Here is a 21,084-nt window from a genome sequence, read left to right as displayed (position 1 = left end):
ACAGCAATGCCAGACACAAAAAAAATTTTTTATAAAAACCTACATCAATATCGCTCGGTTCAGAATATAAAATGTACAAGTTTTTAAATTTATTTTTCGTGATGTTTTTAAAGTATTACGTAAAAAAATTAATTTCCTGAAACATAAAACCGGTTGTCTGAGAATGTATTGAGTGTCTTATAACAATATAGGTACGTGTTCGAAATGACAGAATCACACTGCACCTACCTATAATAAGTACATGTGTTACAGAAATAATAACTGTCATAATCGCCTATGTAAAACTGTAAAAGGCAACTTTTGTTCTGATCGATGTTTTTTAAATTTTTTATCAGAGTAGTTAATTGAATTCGACAGTGCTTTGTGTTACACCCGGAACTTTTCACTTCCAGCCTACTAAAAAATCGTCCAACGAAACAATTACAATCTATTCAAATCAGTCATCCGCGATTACACGGAGGGCCAATCACGGGTCGTTGCACAGACGGACTTGTGGGGGTAAGTCCTACTAAGTCGAATCGTTTATTGTTATTATTATTGTTGTTGTTGTTGTTGTTGATGATGATGATGTGACATGTGAAGGTTGTATTACTAAATTTCACGGAACGAGCTCCGTATAATAAAATATTATCAGACTACGCCGTCTACTGGACCCGTAAAATTGTTATTGCCAGTTTATTATTCGGTATAACACATTTCATGATTACCCGCAACGGACAAAAGCAGTATACCGCGGGTGACATCATCACTGGTAATTACCCAGTACCTATCTCAAAATGATTTGATTATCTTATTACGTCTTTTACGGTTGTTCCATCAAAATAACACCTTAAAAATCATTACCCATAACGCGTTGTCCATCGCACTTTATAATAATAAAATAAAATGATTACTTGTACGGTGGGCGAGAAGCTTTGGCTAGATGAAATAGACGAAATATTTTTATCTTAAATTTTATTATATTATACTACTTATAGTACTTATAATGTATAGTGAGATATCGTAAAAAATAAACGAAAACTACACATATTTAAATATTTTGTACAATAATTATTACTAACAATATACAACTCTTTTATACACATAAATATTTTATTATACAAATTACCTACACATGATGTCTCAATACGTGTTTATCCTCTTTAACAATATACAAAATATTATTTACTCGATACCCGAATTATACTCGAGGGGGTTACTAATTAGATGAACTTTGAATAGGAACTCACAGAAATTATAGCGCCACCCAATAATAATATTATATTTTAAAAGTAAGTATTATTAGTGCTATATAAGTCATGTTATTTAACAGATACGAAAACAAGAGATTAAATTTGTATCGAGTTTAGGCGGACATAGTTAAGTTTTATAATATCTGTTATAATATTGTGAATGTTGCTCTGTGAAATATGTGCTTGATATTGATATGATTTTTCGAAATCGTATACACGCGTACGTTCAACTATGTAAGAAAATTATTAGTTATTGAATAAAAATCGTGGGAGGACATACCTAACGTAGGGTGGTAGGTGTATTGAGACACCGCGTGTGTAGGAAATATATTATATTAGAAAATTATTTAAATATTACAAGTCTGTACAGTCTGTTCAAAACGGTCAACGGAGTGATCCAAAAATAAATCGATACGCGTTTATTACAGACGTGAGGTGTTTTTTGGTTCTGTTTCTTCGGCCGCTTTGTTGCCGAGGTCCGTCCGATTTGGCGTCATCGCAGAGCCATCGTGTTCGTGTTTCCTGCAAAGTGGTATTAAAAAGTAAAAACCATGGTATATAAATATATTATAAGGAATGTGAAGACGTAAAGACGCTCAATAATAAAAGTGCGCATATTTTTGTAAGGGGCAATGTATAATTTATAATATATTATGCAACTAACAGTAAACTCAGGCTAACGTCACATGACGTATAATATAATATTTATTATTTCATCTCAATAATTGTATAAATATGTGAACACTATGGTTGTTAGCACTACATTGGTTTTGTTGTGGTTTTTTGATTTTCAAGTGACTGTAAGAATTTTTATTTTGTTTATTTTACGTCTTGGGTAGGTTAACTAAGGTCTCATAACTCACTTGAAAATTTAATCATCGTAAATGAAAACTTATAACTGTACAAACACAAATAATATTCATACATTTAAGTTTTATTATAAGTCAATTATTCTTTCTAATACCTATTGTATCTAAAAACACAACATATTCGTTGAATTGTAAGTTTGTAAGAAGGACACAACACGAGTGTTGGGGCACCTTCGATCTAAATAATATTATAATTTATAGAAACTCACTTTCCGAACAATAATTTTTTGATCAACAGCCCTGACGGTGCTTCGATGAGCAAATACAGCATGGTACCCACCATGTATGTTCTAAATGCTCCGAAAATCCATCCATCAATCTGAAAGTCACATAATCGGCTTATGAAAATACAATCGATTGTAAATCATATTATTTCAAATTTTCAATTATTTTTGATGGAATCGACTACCATCAAAAATAATTGACTTAATATATAAAATATTAGTAATATCTGTATATTAAGCAATATTATTTATTTTCTTTTTGAAGCTATTGTTTCTTATGGGACGCCTTGGCTCTAGGCCACTGGGGACCAACGAAAAATAATTAGAGACCTTTTACTAAAAGACTAGCTGGCCGTTCACGTTTCCATCGAGAGATAGTTGGCGTTTTTCAGTTACTGCGAGTTACTCTAATGCGGTATATAATATATTATCTATAGGTACCTACTATATATTTATACTAAACGGGCCATGTCAGCTCGCAACCAACTGTAGTAGTGGTTAGACAAGTATAATAATATGTTTGGGATTAGGTAATAAATTTGAATAATTAAAAAAATAATAAATTTATTAATGAATACTTATAATAAATTATTTACTACTCATTTAACTCAAATTACCTATACTCTGTATTATTTTATCACACACAATACTACCTAGGTGTATTATATTTGTCTTTGCATAGGTACACGCGTTTCAGCTTTTAACCGAATATTTTACTTTGCTACTATTATAACGACATATACCTACATGCAGTTATTTTTTATTTTCAATATTTTTAACGTTATATCAGCCTCTAATCCCATTCAAAAATATCATATTTTATCGTCATTTGCGTTTTAATACTGTCTGTCATACAAACCCCATAAATTCAAACTTCAAACTCTTAAAGCGATATTAAAACCATGGTTAGTGTAAATATTTACTTACCAACAAATATGATGAAGGGGTTACGGACGTTCTTTGTTTACTTTCTATCATCATCATGACGGTGATGTTGACAAGATAAACTGTATAGGATAATCTGCCCAGTGGCACTGTTAATCTGTTGTTGAGCAATTTTTCTATTGGACCTATATAAACACAGAGCAAACTTTAATCGTATATTTTAAAGTTTTGGATACTTTTTAATTCTAATATTTCATATTTTATACATTATATATGGCTCGATAGTCGATACCTGCTGATATTTATTATATTATCTATGTATTTACACATGATATCCTGTTACGTTTTTTACCTTTTTACCTGAAAAATGCGGACCCATCCTATCATTTTAAATTCAACTTTTTTTTTTCCCCAAATACTTGATTATTTTCACAACATTTCTTATTTTCCTTTTTTCAATTTTTATTCCATACACAAATTATGATGAGCTACATAATAATTATGTCTTAAATAATATAATGAATTGTATTTTTTTTTATATATGAATGAATCATACATATAGGAAAACATAAAGATAAAATTGCACAATCACGTGGTGTACCGTGAACTTTTCAACCAATTAAAAATTAATGTTACCTTTGTGTGGCTCAAACGGAAAAAAACACTCGGAAGGCTTAATTTCCTGCCCCACTTATATCACAACGATCTTACTCATTCCATCTCAATATATTATTATAGTAATAATTGCATATCGACATTTTTTAAATTCTGCCACCTATAATAAGCGACCACCAGCTGTTACCAGCTACCCTCGCCATAAGTCTAAAGCTGCGGGTGGGAACTGGTATCGGTACCTGCCTTGTACACCAATATACATTTTATAATCAAATGGAAGAGAGTAATTTACGAATAAAGTTGTTGCGTCCTACACGGTTGGCATAACTCTCGAGTAAGTATAATATATTATTCAAGACTCGAGTGTTGGTCAGGCCGCGTTCCTATTTGACTTGTGGCATACCGCGCGTTTACAATGCAACAGGTGCGGACAATAATATCAATGTGTACCTACGTTGTATTCCAACGAGTTTCAGTTTTATTAAAAAAAAATAAAATTCCCGGTCACCGCGACTTACCGAAACCGGTGGTGAAATGACACACCGTCAACCAGAACAGTATGACGGCCCACGTGCAGTGGCTGAAAGCTGCGTACACCGACTGTTCGAGTGCGTCGTATGGCCTGAACACGTCGTGGAACCGTGCACCGTATAACTGGGCCCAAATGCAAATACCGCTGACCATCAGAGTCCCGACGTAGACGACGGACTGCGAAGTAATATAAAAACATTAATCTTAAGCGAAGAAAAAATAAACTCTACGCGATTAACCGACGGTTAAAATGTCTATAAAGATTTGAGTATTAGACCTACGTATAACTAGGTATAGGTAGGTACCTAGGCACTAAAAATGCATACATTTCAAACATATTATTATATAATATACCTAGGTACCTACGTAATATTTTATTGAATTTACAATGATTATAACATGGGTGTGAGTGTGTGATCAAAATAATGATTTTGAATATTATGTATCTTTTATAGGTAATTATTAATGAAACAGTGTCTTGGCGCGGCGCGGTGGTTGCAATAATCAGTCACCCAACGTGATTGAGTGTAAATACCACCCGTTGCCAGTTCATCCCGCATGGGTTACCACCACCCGGATAATTAGTGGTAAAAACCTTGTCACAAGGTCTTGCCAGTCAACCATACCAATCCCTACCACAATAGCTAATGGCCATAGCTGCTGGGCTCAAGTCCGTTAAAAAATATATATATATATATATTATATTATATCAATGAAACAAAATGTTAAACAAAATTCATCATGAACAGTAATTGGTTATTTAGGTTACTCGCTTGTTGTTTTTTCCTTAACAAATTGTTTATGATATCTATATTTAGACCTTAATAAAAAATATTAAATCATATTATTAATCCATCAGTATTGTCAAATTCAATAAAATAAAGTATAGGTATAATTATACAAATTTAAAAGTGTTATGATGTACTTAGCTAATGTACTCAATATAATTTATAAAATTTAATTTTCGATTAATCGTGAATTGTATTTTTACTGATATCATATAAATCACTATAATTATGAATTATGACTTATTGGTTAAAAATCTTAACGCAACTGCGATACTACAAAATAATATTATATACGCGTTATTACCGTGGAAAACTTAATTTCTCGTTTTTTCAGCTCTTCCACCACAATTCCGGCAAGTATTCCGGTGAAGAAAGGTGTACCCCGATAGAAAAACGGTCGGTAGTAATTTCTGAACTCCATTGAATTGCTTGGATTCTCCAAGAACCTGTAGACGAGTTATGTGAAAAAAAAAACACATAATAATATATTATAATATTATTATACTATATACAGAGTGATTCACCTATAGCACGCTCATTCACATTTTTAAATTTAATAATTGATTTGAATTTTGATTTTTGGAATTTTTAAATATATTAAAAGTCCGTAAATTCAAATTCTTGAGATTTTTTTGTACTACTTCAAGAGAGGACACTGTGGATTGTGGTGATACAAACTTCGGTTTTTTATTTTTTTTTATAAGAACTATTATTATTTATTATAAATTATTTAGTGAATAATTTTTTTGAAAATTTGTATATAGGTACCTACCTAATTAAACATTTGAAGGGGTTTCTCGGTAGTTAATAATAATATTATGTAGGTACTTACGAATACATTACACGAACTATTCCGTAAGCTTGGTTGATGTAGGTTGTAACGAACGATATCGCCAAGGACGCACACAAGAGCATGACAACTAGGTATATTCCAATTTTTCGGCGTTTGACGCACACGTAAACCACAGTGGTCCCAATGACGAGAAACTGTAGCAGACACGATACATACCAGCCAGCAATGAGACACTGTAATAACAAAACGAAAATTACCATGCGCATTTTATGTTGTGCCCATTACAGCACTTATAGTAAATTTTAAATTTAAATTTAACTCTTTAATATAAGAGTAAAAGAAGTTTTATGATAAAAATAAATCTTTGTTAAACAACCTAACATTTTGATATACTGATATGTATAATGTGTATATTTATATAATTTTTTATGTACCCCTCCTCCCCCTATTGAAAATATCTGTGTACGTAACTGACTAACCATGTAGGGTCAATAGATAGGGTCAAAAAAAAATGTCCATCGGAGGGTGCTGGGTAGACTATATATAGACTCGACAAAAGACGAATACAAGACTATTACTTAGTAATATATAATAATATAATCCGTTTGTTTCGTACACAACATGTGCCAGCCAACCATCGGAAAAACGGAAAGTGCTTAAGTACCATACGTATTTGAATGTTGAGGAGTCTATTATAGGTTCGAACTTTTTAAGCGCACTATCTATACAATAAAGTTGCACCAATCAATGTATGTGGAAGCAAATAAGAGTCTGAAAATCAATCGTAAACGGGCGATATATTTAAATATCGTTCAATTCTCTGCGAACGCGTTCCATATATATTATAATAATATTATATTGTGGTGTACACACCCACGGAGCTGGGGGTGATATATTTCACAATGGCACGAGAGAGTTCCACCTATAACCGTTCATGTATAATAAACGCTCTGAATAAATTGAAAAACTTTTACTAACTGCGAACGGCGAAGTCGTAGGTAGGTTCCGCAGTGTAAACGCGTATGACGTATATATAATTCAATATAAGTTTAATATACTACATATATATATATATATATATATTATATACTCAAGAATCTGTCGTCTACGTATATATAGGTATAATATTACAATACGCTCGAGCAGAGCATATTTTCAGAATAAATAAATGCGCATGTTAAACGCAAAAGAAGGGAAAAATGGTGATTTAAATTTTCCGTGAATTTTAGAATGTCACTCGTACACACACCCATGAAGTGTTTTTTACCGTTAAACAGGAAATATCTTAAGTAAAAAGAATTTAAAATCATTTTTTTTTACCTTGTAAACATCGAGATTAACATTTTTCTACAATTAATAGTATTTATTCTTAAAATTAATATTAAAAAATATCCGGACATTACGTTATACACATAGGTAACCGGAAATCCGGAACTATTATAATAGGGTGGCTAACTACTTAAAATTCAATGGAAAATGTATCTCGCTCAGCTTGAATAACGGTTATTTCAATTTCATTGCAGATGTTATTGTCATAAAGTTTTTTTGTTTTTTTTTGCTTAATAGCGGAATTCAAATTTACGATAAAAAGTTTAAAAGTTTTGAAGATACATCAGAAAATCTGCAATAGCTACTTTAAAACCTAGGTTCAGTTTGTTAAAAAAAAAAAGTTAACTGCTCATAACTAAAAAAAAAAAAATAAAAATTAGACCCACCCTTTAAAAATGTTTTTATCATAACTTAATAGGTATATATTTAGGACTTTAGGTATATGTGGCCGGTCGGTCACCTTTTCACAGAACACATTCTATATCGATAATTACTAATAACTAATATTATATTTTAATATCTAATTCATCAAAATATAGATTTTCAATTTACTTGATTTTCGACTGGTATGAAGTTGCTGACTGCCAATATATTAGCCCACCAATAGTTTTTGCATTTATCTGCTTCGGGCCATATTCTCGAAGCCCAAAACGGTCCGTCGCCCAAATGTGGTACGACGAAAGCCGTCATCAGCATGACAATCCCGTAAGATGGTATAACCCTGTCCAAGAACAATCATCATTAGGTATTATATCATAATCATTAATTATTGTAATATAAATAACATAATAAATAGTCGTGGCAGTGTTGTACAGTTAAACGATATCACTATACCTCTGAAATAAAAGGAATAGTAATATTATAGGTAGGTACCTACGGTATACGTACCTAATGTTTACCTATGGTAGCGATATTTTTTTGAAATCAAGTTTTATTTTTTACTGTATTTATTACATAAATGTTTGCACAGATGCACAGTTTTCGGGATTTTGCTGCGCCTACTTGATTTTCGTCTCTGGGGGTGGGAGAGAAATTCCCCTTCATAGGTAATTAACTATTTGCCCAAACTTTTATATTTACATAATAACGTAATAATGTACAATTCGTACATTTTAAACTTATAAATATATGTACATATACATATATTATGTTATTAAAGCTAAGAGCTTTATAATAATTGTCATTTATTTTTAAAATTATGTTCCCCCTCTACTGGATAATATCTGAGGACGACAACGGTGATGCTTATGAAATAAGTTACACTCGAAACGTCGAAACCCCCAAAAGGAACACGTAAACTCAAATCATACAGTTTTCTCCCTCGTATTAAAGTTATTTTTTTGAAATATGAATAGGTAGGTGTCTCAATTTTTAATGTAGATGAACGCACGCAAATATTGTCATAATAATATACTACAGTAATAAATATCTCTGATACGCCTTGTTTAGACAGGCTATTGCAGTAAACTAATATATAATTGTTTTTCTTAAACTAAATAATAAATTACAGTAGGTATACCTAATGAAAAAATATGTTATATTTGCTATAGACACGTACTTTAGGTATTTGTATGCGATCACCATAAGTATCTGGTACCAACTGGTGCCGGGCCTGTTGAATTGCGGGATCAACATGACGTACATTAAATAGCCGGCAATGTAAAAGAACGGATCGATCAAATTCATGGACGTCAGTAAGAAGTCCGGTCCTTCCTTGTACAACTATATGATAATGAAACGAAAACAAACGCAACAAGAAAATAAAATCATTCAGGAAAACACAAACCTTATAAATATAAATCGAATTCAGAAATAGATATTAAGGTGATACATGCAAATGCGCAACATTGCATCATATTTGAATATTACCTTTTCGAGTTGCATTGCGTACGTGATCGGATTTATTACGAAGTACAGAAATTTATGGCCGAACAGCACCAAAATCATGGTATAAACCTTTAGCCCGTTGAATATGTTCAGATCGTTGTTTCTGTTATACTTGATCAGATCTCGGCCGTTGCGAATCATCGAGAACATGTTAAATGTTTCCGGCATTATACCTGTAAGTACGCAATGAAAAACATAAGGCCACAATACTATTATTTATTAATATACGGTATTATTGGTACATAGGCCACTGCCTCCCCGTTGAGAATTGCTGCTATACCTACTGTAAATATTGTAGACGTAGGTAAATAATATTACTATGCATTTTTACATACCAAAAAACGTATACAACTATAAATAAAATATAAATAAAAAATAAAATTTAATTTACTGAAAAATAATAATTTTAAGGATATTTGTGTCTACTGAAAAAACGAAAATTGTGAGCCTTCTCATAAAACCCGTCCAATATTGTGGTTTACTTAAAACTTAACCGAATCGCACGTAACAAAGTGTTTGAAATAGCAATAGGTACCTATTACAGTTAAACGTATATTATTAGATTGGCACCGAGAGTGTTGTTCTTAGCTTATGAATTAAATTCGTTAAATATAATATTACTTAATACCTATGCATAATTGTTAATTGTGTAGATATACCTAAGTATTTATAACTAAGACATATTTTACTTACTCTTTTTCCCGTTGTCAGTCCTTATTATTACCATAATATGGTACGCCGTCGACACGCAGCAGATCAATACAAAGAATCCAACCAGTAAACTTTAATAACCAAAAAATAATAATCCAATAAATTAGTATAAAATAGTAGCCATATAATAAAGGTATATTATAATATAGGTAGGTACTCAACAGGTATCTGATACTTATAGAGTATAGACTATTAATCATTATACATTTTTTATTGTCTATATATTGTCCTCAGTATTGCTTAAATTTTACTTGTTATAGTAATACCAATATATTAATTATTATTAGAAACATTTTAAAAAAAAGAAATGTTTAAAATTTAGGTTTTCGTATACTATAAATAGTTTGTGCAACTTTGGTTAGCCTAAAAGTTACACAACAGTTATAAATTCATTATAATATAATATAGTCATGAGTCATGACACTAAACGATAACGATAATCTAATGATTTATCATACTAGATTTACCTATACAACCAGATAATATATATAAAGACTTTGCTAACTATAAGACTCTTGACCCATTATAAATGCATAACTCCTGTGCATAAGATATATGTGCACGAGGGTAGTAAAGTTTATTAAGTGGATCGGTCTGCGAAACTAATTTCAATATTAAATTATATTATACAATCAATATAATGCGTATTATTTGTATTCGACGGATGGTCGTGGAAAAATGTGAAAGTTTAAAACGGAATACTTGAATTAAAATTAATTTGAAATATATAACGTCCAAACTTACATTTAAGAATCCAGCGATTGCTTAATGATGTATACTATATACTATTATATATTTTGTATAGGATATTAGGAGGACATTGTAACTATTTAACAAGTTTTAACATAATATTACGTTCTACATAGATTGTATATTATAATGTTTAAAAACAAATTTCCAGTTAAAAAGTGTTCATATTTAATGTAACACACCAGACATATTATTATATTATACACATAACGTTGTGGCTTTAAACCATAACGTTATGACGAAGGCGAACTTTAGAACGTATTTTATAGGTGTTGACTAGGTACACTATAACTACTAATATTGTTAAAAATGTATTCTACTATATTCCTTAGTTAACACACTAATTTTAGTACCTGCAGGGTAGTCAACTGAATTATTCAATCAAAGCATATATATTTGCTTGAACAAAAAAGTAATATAATAATATGCTATATGCCTACTGTTATAATTTATAACTCATAGACTAGTGATATTATATCATATAATATTATAGGTACATCTAACTATCTATAAACATTTATAAACATGATTTTAATTCAATGTATTATTTTCAAAATTATTCGGAAAGGGGGGTTACCTAGTACAACGGAGACTAGAGCTAGTGAAGTTATTTAAAAATTAAGTATAATATAAGTTATAAAGCTTAAAAAAAAAACTGTTTATCTAGTTAATGCCCACGTTTCGCATCGCAGTTATAATTAGGGTAAGATGTATATGCATTGATGGGGTTTTTTTCGCAGCTTTCTTTTAAAAATGTTTTTAGCAGTATGTCCAGTGTCCATCATTCACATCAAAACGATACAAACGGTCAAGTTTTTATTTTGCACATTTTTGTAAATAATAATAATATGTACTTACCTACCTAAAATACATGGTACCTTTATTTCAATGGAATTAATGTAAAGTCTATAGGTGCTACATATTATAGTATTACACAGATAAATTTGATTCTACCAGTACCTATTATCTTGTTTTCATCGAAAAAATGCACACTAATACGCTATACTATTTTATATTGCATGTCATAAAAATCCTAGTCCTAACTCTTAGCAATAATATATCACAGTAATATAATATCTAGGTAGTATACTAGTATTTCGGTGTGGTTTCCAGATGGTGGAAATAATATTATTATGACCATGACGTTGACAACAACTGTCATGTTGCGCCGTTCGATCGGCAACTCGTTATACCTGATCTATACCTATTTACCCGTGCAGCATAATACAATGTAGGAACTCGACAGAGAAACCAGAAACGTACGAATGAAGGCCATCAATTCGCCATAATTTATTATAAGTCACTGCGAATAGTTTCCATCATGCTACAGTGTGATACGAGGTATGTAGGTACCCAGCTCTGAACATAGTACGTAGTATTATAATATTATATTATGACGTTTAACACACATGGCCACACACATTCACAATTTTGTCACCCCTTTGTAAATATCCAATGGGTAAGGAGATTTGCACCGAGCGGGTAGAGGGTTCAAAATATTATGAACTCCAGAGTCTAGGGGTTTTTGACCCGCTTTGACTACGAGTGATGAGGCGATAATATTATTATTATAACATTACGTCGGTGACGTTATTGTATAACAATATTCTATTATGGTCATAGGAGCGCTATCTATTGGTCGTAAGCATCGACACCGCTGAATCCTCTTACGGGAACCAAAAGCGGTGATGTATATAGCCAATATTATAGGTACCCGTAGTAAAAATGGGAAATCATATTTTGCGTTAAATACTATACAGGTAACGTCGATGTTCGTAGGTTTTTCGTTTTTTGTTTTATTGAGATTTTATTTAAAAAATGATTACGTCTCGACACTTAATAATAGATACGGTGGTGAATGGTGATACAACTTAATAAAACGGGGTTTTTCCCATATTATGGGCTTATCGACTCGGCGATTGCAGCGGATACAATTTAAATATATATACGGTATTAGGCACAATACAGAAATAAAATAATAATGTTAAATGTGTTCGTGGTTACCTGGTAACATAGTATCCAGTATCGTACGGATACGCGTCCTTGTCCGTCGAACACAATATCGATTCAACTTTAACTTGAGCGTTGATCTGGTGCGGCAGGAAGTGTATGTCGAATTCCTTTTGCAGCGTAACCTGGAGGTCAGCAGCTGTGCAAGAGTCCGGTATGCAAATGCCGAATTTGACGATATTTCTGTGCAGTCGGATGTCTCGATTTACAAACTGAGTAACACAAAACCATAACGGTGAGATTGATCAATATTATTGATTCAATAATGTAGATATGAATAATATTATTGTCTGTTCGATTATTATGTTTATTAATATCAACATCTACGACATAATAATGTATTATATCATGGCACCATGGCGGTATCTACGGAAAGCAATAAGGTTATTAATTATAATCTATTCGTCGAGGATATGAGGACAGACGATTTTCATCCCATTTTATATAAATACAGTTTTAGTCTCATGTCGTATATTTTGCAGTTGTTTTCCACACACGTGTTATTTTAAGTGAAGATATTTAAAAAACAAAAACCATTGATTAAAGTTTATCGCGATATCAATCGGAAATTAATTGTTGGTCGGTTTTTTGAAATGTATGTGGGTAGCGATTGTCGAACAAATCGAATATAATAATATTACATACGTTCGAAATTTGGTAAATTCGTACTTGGTCATTTAATTGAAAACGATGGATGGAATTGTAAATAAAAAATGCCAATATATTTTAGAAGTGGGAACAATAATTACAAGCAGCAGTGAGAGAAAAACAAGCGTACAAATAAAGTTATTGAAATTATTGAAATCAATACATAAATTGCAATGGATAATAATATCATGGACGGGTATAATAAAAACATGTAGATAGGTATCTATATAATACGTACCAAATACGCCTATATTATTATATCAGCAGGACACTTATATATACCCGGCAAGGCCGGATTCTTGATGTCAGGTCACCCCTAATTTAAGAGTTGTTTCGGAGGACACACTCGAGGGATGGTATCCCAAGTTCACTGCAGCATAATATCATAACAATATGCCACTCTTTCCGTCACGAGTCACAATAATAATAATAATAATAATAATAATAATAATAATAATATCGATATGATCGATGTAGTATTATATAATATCGTAGGTACTCACCCCGAGTACCTCTTGCCAGGCGTTGTCATTGCTATGTAGTTGGTCGGTTTTTCCGACTGAAAAATCGGCACCGGTAGACGAGCCGATCTTGACGGATGGTATACAGTATTTACCCCTAACTGGCTTGTGAACTTTGACGCATTCTTCGTACACGCCCATCTGGTGCGAAGTGCCGACGAGTATTCCATTTGGATAACGACTCCACGAATCGGACACTGCGCATATAATTTATATATTTTATACAACGATATTTCAAATATATATTCATATTATATACAATATACATATATAATTATACATGTTGTAACGGAAAGACCCGACAAATAAAAAATTTGTTCGGTTTTTTGACCGGTATTTAATATTTGGTCAAAATTGCTAAAAATATGTTTAGACTTTAGTTACATAATTTGATGGAGTTTAAGACAGGATACCTATATCATTCACTGGAGTTATTAAATTTGTCTCGGGCAAGGCCGAACAAGTTCAGCAAAAATTAGTAAATATATCTCCTATAAAAACCAAAGGCGTAATATAGAATGCAAATAACCAGTTTTCGCCCGATTTCAAAAAATTTTTTATAGATTCAGCGAGATCTGTAGTGTCATAAATCATAATAGATACTTTGTATTCAGTACTCATACTTTTTAACACATACATATTGAATATTGTTGATGACTCACGAAATACTATAATTTTTTTATTTATAGTATCACTCAGGGGTATTGATAGGTACTTTTGCTACCACTTAAAAAATTCTATATTATAAAATTAACTAAATGGAATTTACATAAGTATGATTAAATTATGAATAAGAAGTAGTTCGGTATATTTGGCAACTAAGTAGTAACAATTTGAGTAATTTTTTTAATAAGAGTGCCATGAGTAAAATAAAATAGTTGAAACCAGCAGGTACCTACTCGCCATAAATTATGCGCATTCAATAATATAAAATGTACAGATTTTATTTAAATTTAAAAATAAAAACTGGTGGTTAGATATTGACAATATATTAATGGTACCTATAACACTACATGAAATTAGCTGTATTTGAATATGGTATTAAAGGGCCTCGTTACAGCTATTATCTATTTAAGGGGCAACATTTAGACAATTTCTAATCTCGTCTTAGCCTTCCGGGATCTATGCGTAAGTTTGATTGGAAAAAATTCATATTTTTAAGTTTTCAATAAACTACAGTTCACAATAATATAAGAATTAGTCATTACAAAGTATTCCGTACGATCTATCACCAATATCCTGCAGTGGAGTTCAATTTTTTTTCAGACTCAAATCTGACATTGTAAACGAACTTTAATTTTGTCACAACTTAAGGTCTTTTGAGCTAAAATTGACGGACAAAAGCGACTAGCTAATTTTAAGCTTGGTATTATAGAGGATATTAGCGAGCGAAGAAAATAAACCAAATTAAATTATTTTTTGCTAATAACAATCTGTGCGTGTTTACATTTAACGGAGCGTAACAAGGATTGAATTATCGGACATTTATTTAATTTGTCACCATTTAATTTGTGATTAGTTGTTGCATTCTGAAACATTGTTTTCTATAAAAATTTCAGGGACGTCGAGCACGTGATATTACCGGTTTACTTGTTTTTATTAAGCATATAATATTATAGGCATGTAGTCAATACACATTTTATAAGGCAATAATGAAAATGTAATAGTGGTAATAAGGATGAGTGAGGTAGATCCCCCTCACACATGACCTTTTTTTCAATGCTTAAGATCTGATAAACATACATTTTAACAGTCGAAAAGTGCATGTTACAAAGTCAGCCATATCCTACACCAGGCATCACCAGCATTTATTGTTTGAGGGGGAAATTGTGGGAACTCTGGTGATGGGTTCACTATAAGTACTAAAAAGCAAATTTCATTAACATACCGCTTACACAATATTATAATATAATATTATTATTATCGTAATATAATATTATACTTCAGTTATATAAATTATATTGTGTATATTTTTACACGAGTTATTGGGTTGATACCTAACCTTGACGAAGTTACAATAATAATATGATGATATCGCCAAATCCATATAATAAAAGAAAACTAAGTGAGAATAGCAACAAAATATTGTCGTTGACGGGAACATATACCTCTTATGTGCCAAATTTATGCTTTTGATGTTTTGGTATTCTTGAATTCAGAAAAAAATTAGGTACCTATTTATTGATAAAATCTCCTATGTGCTATCTGTACCGTAGAATCAATGAGAAATAATAAATAAATTCTCCTATGTGTTACATACCTACATCAAATCGTCCGGGGAAATACCTACTATGTGGTATCTCCCTCATATAAAAATCCTCCTATGTGCTATAAACCGTTTATGAAATAACTCCAATGTGAAAAAACGTTGTTCGCGGTTCCTGAAAACTGCGCTTTTTTCACATAAGAGGTTTGTTCTCGTCAACGACGATATTATGATATACTTAGGTATATTATATTATATTTTTACGTGTAAGACGTGGACGTTACACCTGCATGCGTTGTCTTTGTCTTATAAACGTATAAAATAGCAAATTGTATGTTCTGAATAATCTGAATATTTCCGAATATTTAACTGAGGTATGTTTAATATAAAAGTGAATTGACCTATTACCAAATTTAGAAGTTAGAACGTTATCTAGTAAACCTTATACATTTTTTTATAGATTTTAATTTTAAAGCGAGTTATTAGAAGGTATTTTAAAATGCACAAACCATTTAAAATTTTAAAGTACTTGCAGCTACGAGGTTCACTAAATAATGTTTTTACTTCTAAATTTGATAATAGGATTATTCGCTCCAATATTAATCATAACAGAGTTAAATGGATAAAAAGTAATATTTACAAGTCGTTTTGACAAAAGGATCGACATAATATATTTTTGGTACATTCAATTAAGTCGGTAGATAGTTAATAAAATATAATATTATATTGTACTGACTCTGCACAGCCCACAGCGATTCGTTTTGCAAGTGTCTGTCGTACATCTGCATCTGTCTGCGACACGCCGAACTGCCCACGTCTTTGGGCCCGGTGAAGTCAGCCAGCGTTTCGTAGAAGATTTTCGCAAACCAAGTCTTCGGGTATTCGTGGTTCGGGGGACCATCTTCGAGATCGCCGGATCGGACCTCGACAACGACGACGAGGAGTAAAACGACGGCAGCCGCGCAAACCGACCGCGATAACGTGCGGAGAGACATGATTTTAACACTATATGGGGTATGTTAATAATATTATGAATACTATTAATATTACAATATTAATATTATTATTTATACTATTATTATTATAATTATAAATTGAATTTTTCGTCCGGTCCTACGAAAATACCGGTTCGCAAATACCGGTTGATGGCGCGATCGCCACTCGACAATCCGTCCGTCGCTAGCGATTTACGAGCAAATACGATCGGTACCTGTCCTATATACGTTATTTTAAACGAGCTTGGAAGGGAAGTACAATGCGTAAGAATACGCGCATGCGTTTGTGTCGGAGTGTATTGGTACTCGAAGTCGCTCTACGTATAGTTATAATAATAATATTATGATATTCAGAATAATTAATATTTATGTCATTATACTTGTAGTTCGTTTTATTTTATTATTATTTTTTTTTTGTTTTACGTCAGCGTGTGAATAAATTATCAATTATATAAATAATACAAGTGCTGATGTACCATGTTATGGATAACTACTAGTGGTGGGTCGAACTCGAAAATATGGTCTCCAACCGAACAATTCAATGTGGTCTCAAACTCAAACCGAACATTTAGTTCAACATCGAACCGAACCCTGGTACCAAACATTTCATTTTGTACCGAACTGAACCCAAACAAACTTTTTGAATTAAATTACGAATCAATATTTTTAGTTATACGTCAAAACCATATCGTAAAACATTTTTTACTCGAAACGTTTGACGTGTTTTTGGATTTCGGATTAATCATAGAATTTATTCGAGTTTCGTTCATTTTTTAAAACTATATTTATATAATTGTATTTTAAACCCTAACCAAACACCTAAAGTTTGATTAAATTTTTTTGAACTTCAAACAGTTTCATCTACCTCTAAATTGTAATACTTATACCTTTGCAATACCAAACCAGTAAAACGGTTATCTGTGTAACTTCCAATATCACGATTATAACTTCTTAAGTTACAACTATTATAAAATGCTCCTGAGTAACCGTTTTATTTTTTCATCGTAAATGGATACCGATTGTAAAAAAATTGATGAATTTGCACTCAAACATCAATGTATCGCAAATTTATGTTGTCTAGAATTTTTTTATGTTTTAAATTACAATTTAACTGGATTGAATTACCTATTTTACTTTTAGAGTTTCAATCTATAAGAAAAATAACTATATTTTGTTAAGTAACATAAAAATTAAACGGATTATAAACAATATGATGTTTTCATTGCAAAAAAATATTATAGCAAATAATAAATTATACTTGAAGACGGTTTTTTCCTGATATCAAAAAGAAATTCCAAAATGTACACTAGGTAAAGTAATATTTTTAATATTATCAACTTTGATGGTCACTAGTTATTAATATTATATACAATGTTGTTATAAATACTGCTGCAGCCACGTTTGATAAATGCGTTGAATTGTTAACATAATAATATTATGTATAATCGCATTCACCTATATATTATTATGTATTATCGACAATCAGGAAATTGTGGTAATTTGATGATTATTCCTATAGTAAGTCGATAGAAATTATATTATTCATAAGTCATAATTATTTACAATGGAAGAAATGTATGACACGGTAGGTAGGTCTACGCATATTAATTTACTATTGAGATCACTAGCTCGTTTTAATTTTTCGGTGACCATATTATTATAGTCTATAGATTTGGATTTTAGAGTTTTATAGTGATCACGAAATGCGATGATAAAAACAAAATATTATTATGATTATATTCCATATATAATATATAATTAATAAGTTTATTATTACAGAGTAATATTTCTTAATACGTCGTGAAATTGTTAATTATTGGAGGTTATTGGTTGTTCAACAACTATTCTCAACTCACCAAAACTTTGAATACTTACTAGTTATAAGTTGTAAGTTATAACTGTTATATTACTAGCTCGTCCGAAATTCAATTTTATAAAGTTAAGATTGTCAGAAATATATTTTGCTGCGGAATATGACAATGAAAATGTATGCTGTCCTTCAGAAACCTAGAAAAGTAAAAAATGCAAAATACAATAAGGATAAATTTATATAGAAAAAAATATTTTTTCTTCAATCAAAAACCTTATAATGACATTAAATATATGTAGGTACAAATAATATTATTAATAACGTTACTTGGGAAAATTTAACATAATTCAAATTCAAAATATTTAGCTCGCCACATTAAAAGTTAAGCTAATACAATAGAGGGAAATATACGCAGTTTCGAATAAGTTACCTAATCTACTTTTTTAATTAGTAAATACATAAATAATCATAATAATAGATACATACATACATAATCACGTCATAAATAGTATAGTGTGCCTATTTATACTATTTCGTATATAATATTATTTTAACAAAAAACATAACATAAATTATAATAATATTTAGTGTTACTATTATCATAGTTTTATGTTATTTTTAGATATTATAATATGAAACCTTGTAGGGACATGATATACAAAAATAATTAATGCATGAAAATATTAAAACCAATTATTTCAAAAACATTTTTAATTTTAACTTGAAATATGATTTTTAAATAAATTTAAATGACTATTATGAAACAGTCATTTAAGCTAGTGTTAAGTTCTTAAATGAATTAACTATAGTCAAGTTTAATAGCTTAAAGAAATTACACTTTTTAACTAGTTAGTAGTTTATAATGCCCATCTTTGGATATAGCCATATTGGTAGGTATTAACTATTATATTAATATACCTACTGAACGTGTAACTGGATTAATAATCTGAGTTGAAAATGATGTTATGTCGATATAAGATTATAAATTATGATACCTATATCGCCAAATAGGTAACGAGCCAGTTTGATTTCAATGAAAAAAGTAGTAACTTGCTTTGTTTTTAGACCTACGCGTACCGACATATTATACCGGAAATATGTTAACCAAACTCGTTACACACCGAGTGATTCGAACGCACGCGTGCTCGTAAATAAATGAATAATTACTCAAATCAAAATAAAAAACGCATTTATTTGAGATGGCCATATTCAAACGGGGCATTAACTCGCACGAAGAGTCATCGCGATATTACGAAAAATATCGATTCTGTTAAATTCCATTGCGTTTAAAGGTTGCGAACTAACACTAAATTTTTTAAACTATGTATATTCAATATACGTAATATTCACACGGGACGTTCGTGTATATGCCACCATTTTTATAAATATGCTAAAGGTAACCAAAATGTTCCTTGATACGTTTTGATACTCGAGTTTTGTAGCAATTTATTAAACTACTTCAGATTCTAATGAACAAATGTTGATTGATCAGCTTAAAATAGTAAAGGGATTATCTTTTGGTTATTAAAATGTTATAAGGAGAAGCCACGGACCCCTAAAATCCTAGTCACTCCACTGCAGGTACCCAGCAAAATGTTGGTCCACAACTCCATTAATCTAAACTTTAAATAATCATGACTAATAAACTATATTAGTAGGAATTTGTCTGAAATTTGATTTTTATAGATCGAAATACTCCGAATAATATCCTGCTTCAGAAATAGTAAAGAACTTTTAAAAAATGATAACCATAAGTAAAAATAGTAAAAAGCATGATTTTTTCCAAATATGTTGTTCAGAATAACGACTTGAAATTATGTAAAATAATTATTTTCAAAAACGTTAGTGTTTTCTGAAATAAAGAGTATTATTATGTTGTAGATTATTTCGTATATTATAATGTGGTGGCACGCGTGCGTTCGAATCGCGCCGTGTGCCACATAATTCATAGTAATTATTCCTCACGTATATGAGTGTACAGAACTTTTTATATTTTATATTATTTTATTATTTATAATAATATTAATAATAAGTTCAATTATGTCAATCGTCTCAGAACTTTTTATATTTTATATTATTTTATTATTTATAATAATATTAATAATAAGTTTAATTATGTCAATCGTCTAGATAGATTTATTTATAAATATAGATACGAGTCATTTAATAAAATTTGTTTTCACGAAATATAAATAACTGCTTTAATAATATTATTATGTGAAACCAAAGGCAAGTTGTCTAGTATTGAAACCGGGGACAGGAGCCTTTAAGATTTTATCG

At 30.8% G+C, this 21,084-nt stretch overlaps 1 protein-coding gene across 1 annotated transcript; it reads right to left on the bottom strand.

The window, feature by feature from the left end:
• Positions 1-949: 949 nt before the first annotated feature.
• On the bottom strand, positions 950-17,196 carry LOC100164691 (nose resistant to fluoxetine protein 6). Its single transcript, XM_001944421.4, has 13 exons — positions 16,736-17,196; positions 13,776-13,990; positions 12,619-12,836; positions 9,847-9,935; positions 9,136-9,326; positions 8,825-8,988; positions 7,819-7,987; positions 5,977-6,170; positions 5,449-5,590; positions 4,344-4,533; positions 3,253-3,395; positions 2,311-2,420; positions 950-1,754 (listed from the first exon to the last, which is right to left on the bottom strand). The coding sequence occupies exons 1-13, from the start codon at positions 16,992-16,994 to the stop codon at positions 1,655-1,657; spliced, it is 2,184 nt and encodes a 727-aa protein (XP_001944456.2). The 5' UTR covers positions 16,995-17,196; the 3' UTR covers positions 950-1,654.
• Positions 17,197-21,084: the final 3,888 nt, after the last annotated feature.

This window comes from Acyrthosiphon pisum, chromosome A3 (assembly GCF_005508785.2).
Source record: "Acyrthosiphon pisum isolate AL4f chromosome A3, pea_aphid_22Mar2018_4r6ur, whole genome shotgun sequence".
Classification (NCBI taxonomy): domain Eukaryota; kingdom Metazoa; phylum Arthropoda; class Insecta; order Hemiptera; family Aphididae; genus Acyrthosiphon; species Acyrthosiphon pisum.
The sequence above is the reverse complement of the archived record's forward strand: the minus strand, read 5'-3'. Positions and strand labels throughout refer to the sequence as shown.